Raw genomic sequence first — 12,690 nt, forward strand, 5'->3', positions numbered from 1 at the left:
AACAATGAAATACACAAAAGGCTGTAAAGGTCATTTTTATCAGGAAATAAAACAATTGAATATTAAATTCTTAATTACGCTATGAAAAAACCCTAGGGCTTATGGCAGGTCATGCACATTCTCTGAAGTTGGTTTTGAAAAAAATGCAACATTTATTGCTAATCCTTCGGGTTTCTAAGCACAGGTATCTGACATTTTCATTCCTGTGTATTTCTTTTACATACCTTAGATGTAGGACCACATCATTAACCATTTAATGCAGGTCAGAATTAGTATCTTCCAAGCAACATTAGCACCAACTTAAACATAGCCACTTAAGGGGCAATTCAGGACCTGACTTAAGACAACACAATTAAGACTGGCTATTCACAGGTCCCTGGTTTTGAATCCAACAAAACTAATGAAGTCAACTTAAAAGCTATCTGCATAGAGTAGAATGTTTTTGTATCACAAGTCAGAAACACAGATACAGAGCAAACAGATAAAATACCAGTGGGAAAAAAAACGTAGCGTAGTTTATTAATTTGTGTTAGGAAAGCACAATATGAGCCAGTCATAGAAACAAATCCTGCAAGATTTCTTGAATGAGAATGCTAGGAGACCCATGGAAGGCTCAGTCTCAGATAACTGTCTTATCAGGTTCTTATATGGGCAAAGCTCCCTTAATCTTTGAAGACGCAACACCCAGAAAAATCTCTTCCTTTGACACAGGTTAAAAAAATTAGTTTGCCAATAATTTGTCTGCTTATGTAACTTACATATGTATGTTCTAGGGAAAACAAGAGAAAGCCGATTTCTTTTCTAAAGAAAAAAAGGTTTCGCCTGTAGCTCTAGAAGCGACCCAATTCATTGTGCATCCACCAGCTCAAGCAACATCCAGCCTTCAGGTTGTTTTACCTTTACTAGATGTGGTGCATCTTGCCTGTTTAGTTGATAATGCGGCAACTGGTCCCTACAGGCTATCCACGAATGTTTTAATACTTGCTCTGCTGTATACCGCTGGTGTGGATCTACATGAAGCATATGTGATAACAAGTCCTAGATAAAAATGAAAAACACACATATTATTCAGTTAAAATAATCTTATACAGACTTTAAAGCATTAATTATGGCAGCAATGAAAAAAGTACCCTACATGGCAGGGATTAACACAATGCAAACACACACACAAAAATCAGCAGATAAACTGGATCATTCTGTGCCTTGACACCATGGCAGTCTGAAAACAATGTGTTGTACTATTGAATCAGTTTAACAGAGCAAGCCTTTATTGTAAAGAAACTTACTGCTGTTTGTGTATTAAAGATTATATTAATAACAAAGTGAAATATGAAAAAGACTAGAAATCCTATTAAAATTTAGCAGACAGATTTTATGGAAGAAAGCTATTATTTGCAAACATCTCTCCTCATTTGCACTACACATTTGGGGTCTGCTGACCACATATTACAGCTAAATTCATATATAGTGATACACTATCAAAGAATTCTTCCTTCAAGGAGCTATATAAAGAGTAAAGCCAACAGAAATGGACACTTGTTTTTGCCTGTTTAGAGGCATTAGCAATAAGCTACTAATTACAACGTTGGTTAAAAGAAGAGCTGGGTGGGAAGGGCACAGAACAGAGACAGGAATAGCTTGAAAGAAAACAAAATATGAACAAGCTGACAGAATGTTCCCTTTGTTTTAGGTACAAAATGTTAAGCATTCTCAAATATACAAAAGTGAATTACTTGTGCTAAGACAGCATCAGCCAACAAGTATTCTGAATCACTCCTACTGAAATGAACAAATAGTGCAGTTCCAAAGGATCAGGAGAAGATTTAATATTAATGCCAAGCTTTATAAAAGGTAACAGTGGTGACTAAGATACCTACAGACCAGGCCAACACCAAACCAGAGAACACATACAGCAACTGATGAGAGATGCACTCTTTAAATAAAAGGACAGCTGCATAATCAAGCTGATCAAGATTGTTGGCAAGGTGTCCAGATAAAATTGGTTGTTCAAGTACTAGTTTAATTGCAGAAAGTACTAACAAAGACAAAAGACCCGATGACTCCAGCGTTGAACGACATTTAAGAAATGGCACTACAAAAAAAAAAATCTAACCTATTAATGCAAGACTGGTTAGCTACTAGAACTTTACCAATCATAAAAAGTCATCTTTCCATTTAAGGAATCCCACAAACACCCAATTTTGGTCCAATAAAAACAAGGAATAAAAATATACTGATGATTAGAAAAGCCTATACTGGGACCTATCTTATTTAAAATCTTTATCAGTGACCTGGGGGATCAGAGGAATGCACTCTTGCCAAGTCTGCAGTGGGGCACCAAACCGGAGGTGTGGGGAAAGAGCCAGTGAGTTCAATGGCAGGGCAGCCATCCAAAGGGACCTAGGCAGGACAGAGTAACGGGCTAAGCAGAGCCAGACAAAATGCAGGAAGGACAAATGCCAAGTCCTGTGCTTGGAAAGGAAGAAATTGTTGCCAAGGTACAGGGTGGGGAATGACTGACTGGGGACCAGCTTTGCTGAGAAGGACCGTGAGGTTTTGGTGTAAGGTTTAGGACAGTAAACTGAACCTGAACTAGCAGTTTGACCTGGCATCCAAGAAGGCTGACAGCATCCTGGGCCAAAAACACAGCAAGCAGACTGGAGGAAGGTAATTGCTTTCCTTTAGTCAGCATGGCTAAAGGAATGGAGACAGAGGACAAAGTAAAAACATGAGATGTTCTGGCTTGAAGTTAGGAGAAGCTTTTTCCTCGTTACAGCAGTCAAGCAGTAGAAAAGGCTGCCCAGGCAAGTTGTTCAGTCTTCACCTTTGGAGGCTTCCAAAATCAGGCTGAATGAAGCCTACCTACCTGGCAGCTGACCCTGCTTTGAGCAGGAGGTTGGACTAGATGACCTTCATTGCAATAAAGTTTGCAGGTAATGATAGCAAACTACTGTGTTAGACTAGTCTATTTTATAAAGTTCAGTAGATGGTCATTTGACTTTTACAAGAATAAAAGAACAAAACAAAACAGATTTACACCTTTGCTGCATCTGAAACAGTGTCCCAGTTGCCTCCACTTAAAGAGAATTTTCCACTGCCTATCCGTACCAGGATCTCCTCTGGAGTATCATTAGGACCATTGGCAAATGGAGTATAGCTGTTGAAAGAAATAAACAAAAAACGCCTTGTTATAGGTAAGAAGCTGCAAGAAATTGGTAAAATCTTGTGAATCATTCTGAGTAGGTATCCCACTGCTGACAGAAACACACTATACACTATTAAATTCTTCTTATATTAGTGTTTCACCTTTGAAATTGTATTATTTTCTTTTCCCCATAATTGTGGTTAATCAAGTAGAATAAACAGGAAATGCAGACTAAAAAGATGTCTTAAGTTAGTATCTTAATAATGCATTCTAATCAGTGCAGACTTTCAGAAGTGATTCATAAACACAAATTATGCTAGATTACCAGAGCACGTAAAAGAATCCAAACCTGGAAACGTAGCCTAACAGAATGGCCCAATAAAGCTTGACTAATATCGTTTAGGGTATGTGCATTTAATTAGACAGAGAATGAGCACAATGTACACACATCTATCATTTGGGGAAAAGCTACAAGAAAATTTTCATGACAGTTTTTTTACTTAAGTGAGTTTGGGAGGCTTAAACCACAAGATCATTGGTTTTGGAGGCTTATAAGAGTTTACAGGGTTTCCTGTAGATTTGGCTTACTTTCTACAAATCCTACTACGATGAACTCGGGAGAACTAAATTGGCAAATCTGAAAACTGATCTGAATCACGTAAACACACCTCTTAATGTCAAGAGTATTACAACGTTCTGGCATCTCCTATGATCGTAGGCTAATACCAAGTTAGTTTTAACTGTAAAACCCAAATCGTACTCGGATTAAGTAGTTACACCGTAATACCCCTTAGATTTCAAATTAGGTTGCAAACAGTAATAATTAAGCTTAATGCATTCTATCCTAGTACTTTGAAAGCTCTGCATAGAAGAAAGGTCAACCAGCATCATCAACAGAGGTTTAGGAACTATCCCAGCCAGTCAGTTCTAGTCTTTCAGTTGATGAGCTTAAGAGGAACAAAATGGAAAGACAGGAATTCACACTGGACCATTCCTCCCCCATACTTTTGATCTGCCATACCTTTTGTTCAGACAATGTTTCTCAAGTGCGCAGGCAGTGTACTGCCCCGTATCTGCATACTTGCACTTAAATCATACAGCAATGAGTTTTCATGACAGAACTGAAGTGGTGGTGGTGATTTTACATGGAGAAGCACAAATTTATCAAGAACAGTGTCCAACAGATAGTATTTATAAGACAAAAAAACTGCTGTTTTTCCGTTAGAGCAAAATTCAGCAAGCCTTTTCTCATTTGGCCACTAAGCACTTCATAGTGCTTAATGAAAGTTTAGAGGTTTAGAAAACTTAAGTTACAAGCCAGCATGTTCTACAAAAGGGCCAGGAGTCAAGCCTGTGGCAGGAGATACAAGAAGGTGGATTACAAGGGTACTAGTGTGGGGAGGACAAGATGCAGAAGGAGAAAGACCACATACCTTCACAGACTAAACTGTCTCCTGGAACTGGGGAGAGTCTTCGGCATCCCCCAGTCATGCACTATAGAAAGGAGAAGCCTTGAACCTACCTGTAAGATAAGCCTAGCTCATGTACGCATTTACTTACAGCTTCCGGTTCCACTTCAGTGTCTTTGTCATTCTACATTCAAATCAATGAGGTAATATCTTACAATTTTAATGAAAGCATGGATTCGTGCAGCATGGTGGAATTTTAGGTAAACAAAAAAGCTAAGAAATACTTCTCACCCTGCCAACATTGTGTAGAGAAGAACACCCAAGCTCCATATGTCACAAGCAGCATCATATCCCTGTCTCATGAGAACCTGTAAAACAAAGAGTGTTGAAGACTTTTCATATATTAGAAGAACACCCCAAACCAATACCACTACACACAACCTAAGGAAGGGTAGGTCAATCGCAGAGGTTTTATTATTTATTTTTCAACATACAGGTTAAAGGAACTATCAACAATATTTCTTGTTCCCAGAACATCATCTCTTAAGATTCTCAACAGGCTTGCATCTTATTTTTGCGGGTGGATGCTGCTATTTTTAAAGCAGGTTTAATATAAACATATGCACCAGTGTTTAGAAAGTATTATATTTAAGGAAAACTAGTAGAATTTATCTTTTTTTTTTTAAGCACTGCTAAAAAGTTTAAGTACTTGATGCATCAAAAACAGCATAGAGAAAACACCTGGCAGTTTAAGATACCTCTGGTGCCACAAAGTTTGCTGTGTAGCACGGAGTTAGAAGTAGTCCATTTTCTCCTCGAAGTTGTTTTGCAAATCCAAAATCACAAATCCTGATAGAGTCAGCATTATTTGAATCATCCGTGTATAAAATATTACTAGGTTTAAGGTCTCGATGCACTACCTTTAAACAAAGAAATTTTAAAATTTATCATTTAGAAGTTGCATGTACATTTGTTTGTACGTAATTTGCAATTTCTAGAAACTATTCTCTAGATTAATATACATATTAACAGTTCTACACAATTATGTAACTTTCAAGTAACAAAAAATTCTAGTTCAAGTAACATCATAAAGAAGCCTACTGGCTCATAACGCAACTGGAACTAACATAACCATTTGCTAACAAGCGTAAGAGAACAAATATCTGCTCTTTCATAAACTGTAAAACAGTAGAGTCCCAAGGGCTTACCAGAATACCAGGATGAGTTGTTTCTATTATTCACCTTTGTCACAAAACACTCAGAAATCTTCTTCCCTTCTGCCATAAGAACAAGCCAACCAAAGCACGTAACAAAAGGCATTTGTTAATTCTAAGAAGCGTGAAAGAAGCTATGTCATAGAAGAAATCACTCACTCCTTGGCAGTGCAAGTAGTCCACAGTCTTAGTTATAGTGTATAATACAGCGCTAGCCTCTCGTTCCGAGAAGAACTTCTGTCTGAGAATTCGATCGAGCAGCTCTCCCCCTTTCATCAGCTCAGTGACAAGGTATATGAATCTACCATCATCATACACCTGATGAGAAGTTTAACAAGTAAATACATATGTAAATACACGCATATCTACTAAAAAAATAATCTATAATTATACATCCTGATAAGTGACAATTACAGACTAGATTGTTCACCTATTCACGTATGAACACAAAGCACAAACAGCAGGGACTGAAAAATTTAATTCTGCAATTCAGGAGCCTTAAAGCATGAAGCATAAGAAAGCTTATCTGTCATTCTGCAAGATGTTGAGGTAATCGATTGCTAATTCATGATTCGGAATTAAATTTTTCAGTCTAGGAGCCTCTGTTGTAAGAGGAGACCAGCCCTACCACTCCCTATTGCCCTTTCCCTCCACAAATCATTTTTAGTTGCCGGCACTTTGCATATACAGGACAACACACAACTGCTTTTTCAGATTCAGATTACCAACACACTAGCCTTTCATTTGAAATAAGAAGAAATAGGACATTTCTAACCTTAGGATCATTTCTCACTTCAAGTTCATTAAACAGCGTTTAGAAAAAATTAGCATCAGGACAGCGTCATGTTTTGAAATACTCAACACTTTACTGTATGTACTGCTCTCCCACTAGATTTCACTATGTGAAAGAAATTTAATGAATCCCAATAAACTCCCTACATCTGTATCTATTTATTGACTACTGTGTAATAAGAGGTAGCAGAGAAAGAGAGGTACATACATCCTTTAAAGTAATAATATTTGGATGTTGTCCGTAACGCATGAGAATCTCAATTTCTTCTGAGGGATCCCTCTTACTTTTATCAATTATCTGCAAAATATAGCAACAGGAAAAACAACTTGGCTAAACAAAGTCTTACTAAATAAAGAAAGTTTTTTGTATTTATAGTCTCACTTCAACAACAGAATAAATAGATTTCTAGAGTTCATTACTTCTTACTAATCATGACTGATTCATCTTCCAGCTTCACATGCCACTGTCGATTCCTTTCTTGCTCTATCCTTGCTACCAGTTAAAACTGTATCATTAATGCAGTCTGTTCTGCTCCGGTGGACAAGGAAATGCAATGGCCTGTCTGAAGCATCACTACTTCCCTGCAGCCCAGTTCCACCCTTGTGGATCTTATTTCAGGTGTTCTCATCATCGGGCAATATTTTCAGGCTTAAAGACTGTAATTGCAAAGCCAGTTCTTCAAGGCCACAACTTTACCCACAAAAAGAAGAGCTATAGAAGCCAATACACAATTTCAACAAATGAAGCAAACACTGTTTTTCACTTCTCACAGCATATAAACAGCTACAGTAACTAGAAAATTCATGCATTTAAACTTATAAATCTACTACACAATAATTTCAGAATTCTCACAGTGAAAATTTTTCGAAGTACCTTTACAGCAAACTCCATATTTGTAGCTATGTGTATACATCGCTTGCAAACAGAGTAGGAACCAACACCAATATCTTCCTTCAATTCATATACGTCAGTAAACTGTGCGCTGTTTCCATGAAGTTGCTTTAAAAAACAAACACATATAAGCTGTCATCTAAAGCAACGAGACGCTCTTTACCATAGTACTGTTTCCAACAGCAAAAGTTTCTGCTGCTTGCCCATGCTTTTTCTTTTGAATTCTGCCTCCAGAAAAACTGCAACTCGCTTTTTAAAATTTAAAAATATCCCATGGAAGCATTTTAGTAACGCACGTTTTATAACAGTCTCCCCAACAAAAAAGAACAGGCTGTAAATGCTAAATATTGGTCAATCTTTGGCATTTCAAAGAAGTTTCCCAAAAAATAAAATGTTACCTGTACTATTGGCAGTATATTGGTGAGTGGTGATATTTTATGATCTTCTACAGTAGTTGTTGCAACAAAACTAAATCCTTTGAAGAGCTGATGTGCATTTGCGCTAGGCGGGACTCCTGGAGAATCTAGTGGCATACACGTTTGATTAGCATGGCAAATCCTAGCAAGGCAATTTTTTAACGTTCAGGAGAGATATGTTGGAAGAAACATTTTGAGGGAAGGGAAGCAAACAAGGGCAATGCTAGATGTTGAGTTAGACTTCTAGTTAGCTATCTGTCTTCTCTTACTTCAATCACACACGCAAAGCAAGTATTCCTGGGTTTTATCTAAAACCGCGAAACGCTGCAGGAACTAATGTATGAATACATGTGCTTAGGAAGAAGCTTCTTGAAGCGCAACACTACTTATGACAAAGAAATAAAGATCACAGTCTTATGTTGAAGGACTGCATCACAAAGAACAGCACCCACAGATTTTGCCACTTCAGTGGTATATGTGCTGCTGGCAAGGCAGTGAGGCAATACAAGAATATTCAATTAGTAATACTTCTGAATGACTAGAACCAAATTTTCCTCACATTATATTATGTGCACCTCTGAATTCATTGTTTGAAATTTCACAGTAAGCACAGCTTGATAATTCTGTGTAGCCTATTAGAACCACTGACATTCTCCAAACAAACATGAAAAGTGGTTTTAAAAGTTGGATGCAGCAGTAAAGAAAAAATTCACAAAAGAAAACCTGAAGTGAAACTTGACACATACTAAGCAATAAGTGTTTGCACTTACTGTCTTCGTTTCCAAGTTCAGTTACTTGGAAATTTTCGTAGTGCAATAATGTAAGGGACATTTAAAGAAAAATTTTCATAAGCTTCTTGAAACTGAGATGTCTTTGCAACTGACCTAGTAGTACAGGTACCCACTCCACCGTACATTTTCCCTACCCTTCTCTACCTTTTCTCAAGAGTAAAGTCAAATCCAGCATGGGTAGTGAGGGGAACAGCTTAATGAAAAAATTACTGTAATGCTAGTTCTAATATTTAATTTTAATAATGATAATAATTAATAGGCTCAAGAAAGTTACTTAAAGCAAGTCATTTTCCATGGAATACTGATCCTAAAAATAATCACTGCTGGAATCAAATCTAGTTTACTTTTAGTATTAAACACTTCCCCCCTGAACACTGCATGTCTGACTTTAAATCACAACTAGAAACCATAATTCAGCTGTTAACGTTCCTTTTTTTTTGTTGGTGAATCAAAGTTTAGCAGAATATTTCAAAGAATAGGAACCCACTGAGGAGAACATACTCCTTCAAAGTACTGGAACCCTGTTGCACCCTTTCCTTTTAATCTTTTCACTGGGCTTTTTCTCTGGTAAGCTTGTTGTTGTAACATTAATTTGATCCCTCTTGTCCCGTGAACCTCACCAATTTATAACCATACACAATTACCTTTTGGTGTTTTTGCTGTGAATTCTGGATCAAAACAAAAGGTATCTTCAGGCTTTCCAGAAGCAGGTTTAAATGGGGGTTGAATTTCTCTTCTGAACAGTTTCTGAAGTACAAGGACAAAGTCATACAATTAAGAGTAAATGAAACTTCCATGGGTCCTGTAATTTTGCCAAGCTAAAAGGGAAAGCAACTCAAATGCTATTGTTGTATTAAAAGTTTTCTGAAAGACTGAATAATATCTAGCAAGTAGAAAACCACAAATATGCATGGAAAAACTGCGTTGCTTTCATGTACCTTTGATTTGAAATGCTACGGGAAATGTTACCAAACAAGTCAAACGATACACAGCTCTTTTTCCTTATTCTTCTGAATCTGCCTCACCTACCAGACCTGCACTTTTAAAACTACAACAGCAGGCTGCTACTTATCACTAGTTCATCTTTGGCTTATTCAGAAGAACGTGGAACAGCCACAGTGCATCTTACCTTCTATCATCACCTCAGACCTGGTTCACTGCTTTTCCGTCACAACCCTGAAAAACCCACCCCACAGGGAAGATACGGAATACAGTCTTTACCTTTCTATTCTGGGTCCCAGACAAAGACCTCTCACGAGTGACAGACGTGTCCCTCTTAGCGAGGAACTGCCAATTCTCAAAGCTCTATTCCAGGTTTTTCCTAATCTACTAAACTAAGTCAGGGGGAAGGAAGGGAAAGCAGAACAATGGCTCCTCCTTTTCTTCCTCCTTTACTCAACATGCTTTAGAAAAACACATTGCCCAAGTGATCACAAATCAGCAGTAAGCCCCATTTACAGTTAAGGAAGAGAAATTTTAATGTCAAAATTATGTTGAAGCCCCATGCAAAGTTCAGGAAGTTCTGAGAACATCATCTTCACATGTCTCATCCTTTCAGACCTATTGTTTGCACTTCTTTTCATCTAATCTTCCTGCACAAGAACATGCAATGTATTTCAAATAAAAAAAAAATAACCAAACCCAAGGAAGAGGGACCTGACTTCATCCCAAAGAAACGAGGTAAAATACAGAAGTGGTCATCAACACCACCATAGTGAAATAAATACAAAGCACTGACAAATAAAAAAAATATATATAAAAAAAGAAAAAAGAAAGAGTTAGAACTGCAGATCTTTTGAACTTCCTTGCTGGTATTTATTTCCCTATCAGTCCCTTAAAAAAAAAGTAGATAATCAAGTCATAATAAGCCTTCTCTTACAAAGTGTACTCACACAAAACAGTGAAGTTTTGTTGTTACCAAAAACTCTACTTGCTAATCAGGACTATGGTAGATGCTGCATAAACACAGCTAGAAAGCCACCTTCTCAGAAGTAAATACAAGAGAAAGAGAAGGATAATGACAACAGGCTTTAAAGAAACAGTTGAGCACAGTATTGGCTAGCATTGCAGGTAGCGCTGTCAGCACAGCAACATCTTATTTGTTGTGTCTGTCCTTTTGTAGGCATTATAGCAAAGGAGTGTTTTCCGAGTGGATTTATTTGATATACAGCACCTTGTTTTTGAGAATGTTTCTGGGAAACGCATCTCAAAAGATTAGAGAGCTGCAGAGGAAAAGCATCAAGGTGCTTGTTAAGAATTTAAGCAAGCAATCACGAACTCATACAGACTTCTGATCATCTCAGAGCACCAGAGTCAATACTTCAACTGCGAATGGAACATGACTGATAAAATAGGAATGTGCGGTGGCTAACTAGAGAGAAGTCAAAAAGAATTACAGTCACAGCGAGTTTTTGTGCTCTGCGTGGAAGCACTAGACAGACACTTACTGAAGAGAAGGATTCTTGCATAGAGGCAACACCAGCATCCTCTCCCAACTACAAATGCTCTAACAGACTATTTAAGCTTTAGAATGCCGCAACTCTTCATCATTTAAAAAGTGAATGTACAATTTATAATTAATACTCTATACCATCAATATTACAGCTCCAGATGCCAAGTAAGATTATAGTAGAAGCCAGAACGTAACTCAACAGTACTGCAGTGTTTGTGCCCTATTCAGATGCAAATATTTACAATGCTACAACACATAGAAAAAAATTAAAACAGCTTTATCATTCAGATAATTTTGTACCTACATTCCAGTCAACAGTAGAAAAAAAAGGATGTCTCTTGATTTCTTCGACTCCATCGGAACCAGCTCCTGAACAAAGAAAATACTGTATTTAAACCACTTTCGGGTAAAGTCTTTGAAGATTGCACTAAAAACTAGTTAATTTCTAAAAAATTTGCATAGACATCATTATTTGAGGGAATTGTAAACACAGAAATATTCCAAGTATGTAAAATACTCAATTAAAGTAGTGTACACCTCATCAGGGAGGCAAACAGAGTACAAGAAGCCCATAAATACAGAGCTTCAATATTCTTTGCTCTAACACTGTCAAAGCTTTGGCTCATTGCTAAGAGTCACTGGTCCAAGACAGTAATCATTCATTAGCCAAACCCAGGAAGTCGTGAACCAAGGTAACAAGAAATGGTATCTAAATCCAAATCTTACTGACCATCCAGAGCTTAGGAGTCTCTAGCAACTAATTTCTTTAAATAATCAACTCAACCCAACTACTTTTATTTCAAAGATCCAAATAAATGAACCAACCTAATCTATTTGATGGGTTCCTTTTAAACAACATCCTCAGAAGACTTTGTGCTTCAGGGCTGAGGAACTGAGGCATTCCAAGTTTTGCTCTGAAGGAAAACAGAGAACAAGTAAGAGGAAGAAATGTATCTTACTAAAAATTGTCTACATAGACTTCATTGCACAACTTGATGCATCAAGGATCTATTCCAAAGTCTTGTAGAGTGTACACATTTAACTCCTCAGCTTTTAAGTTTCACATTATATGAGTGGTTCTCAAAAAAGAACAACCAAAACCCCAAACAAAAACCACACTAGACCAAAAACCCAAAACCCACCCAAGCCCCCCAAACAAGCTTTGTGCTACAGTAGAGTAAAGCAATTATCTCAGGAATACGTAAGTATTTTCAAAGATCACTTCCAGGTGACATGAAGATATCGCCAAAATAGCTCTATCAGAATTAATGCCAGAAGAGACTCATCAAATCCTAAATTACTTGCCCCTGAAGTGATTGCTAATATTCCTCTTGAAGCAAGAGCCTCAAGACATAGCTCATTAAGCCATTATATAAAAGCTTACTGACTTTACCAAGCTTATTTTATGAAAACTATTATGCTAAGGCAGTAAATTCTTCTGCAGAATCATAGCTTAGAGCCCCAAGTGGGGCTAGTGATCTAATTCATCTGCTTTCACAGGTAATATCACTATATACACTCATACTCAGGGTAAATTCAAACTGCCGTATGTTGTTAAGAGCAGAGGTTCTCGCTCATC

At 37.4% G+C, this 12,690-nt stretch overlaps 1 protein-coding gene across 1 annotated transcript in view; it reads right to left on the bottom strand.

The window, feature by feature from the left end:
- Positions 1 to 12,690, bottom strand: part of RPS6KA6 (ribosomal protein S6 kinase A6) — a 38,098-nt gene that overhangs the window by 205 nt on the left and 25,203 nt on the right. Inside the window, exons 11-21 of the mRNA XM_059824242.1 lie at positions 11,937 to 12,025; positions 11,416 to 11,480; positions 9,304 to 9,406; positions 7,851 to 7,975; positions 7,435 to 7,560; positions 6,769 to 6,858; positions 5,928 to 6,086; positions 5,313 to 5,474; positions 4,846 to 4,922; positions 3,040 to 3,157; positions 898 to 1,038 (exon numbers count right to left, since the gene is read on the bottom strand). Of these exons, the coding sequence (XP_059680225.1) occupies positions 898 to 1,038; positions 3,040 to 3,157; positions 4,846 to 4,922; positions 5,313 to 5,474; positions 5,928 to 6,086; positions 6,769 to 6,858; positions 7,435 to 7,560; positions 7,851 to 7,975; positions 9,304 to 9,406; positions 11,416 to 11,480; positions 11,937 to 12,025 (1,255 nt within the window). The remainder of the gene's footprint in view (positions 1 to 897; positions 1,039 to 3,039; positions 3,158 to 4,845; positions 4,923 to 5,312; positions 5,475 to 5,927; positions 6,087 to 6,768; positions 6,859 to 7,434; positions 7,561 to 7,850; positions 7,976 to 9,303; positions 9,407 to 11,415; positions 11,481 to 11,936; positions 12,026 to 12,690) is intronic.

Source organism: Gavia stellata, chromosome 14, assembly GCF_030936135.1.
Source record: "Gavia stellata isolate bGavSte3 chromosome 14, bGavSte3.hap2, whole genome shotgun sequence".
Lineage (NCBI taxonomy): Eukaryota > Metazoa > Chordata > Aves > Gaviiformes > Gaviidae > Gavia > Gavia stellata.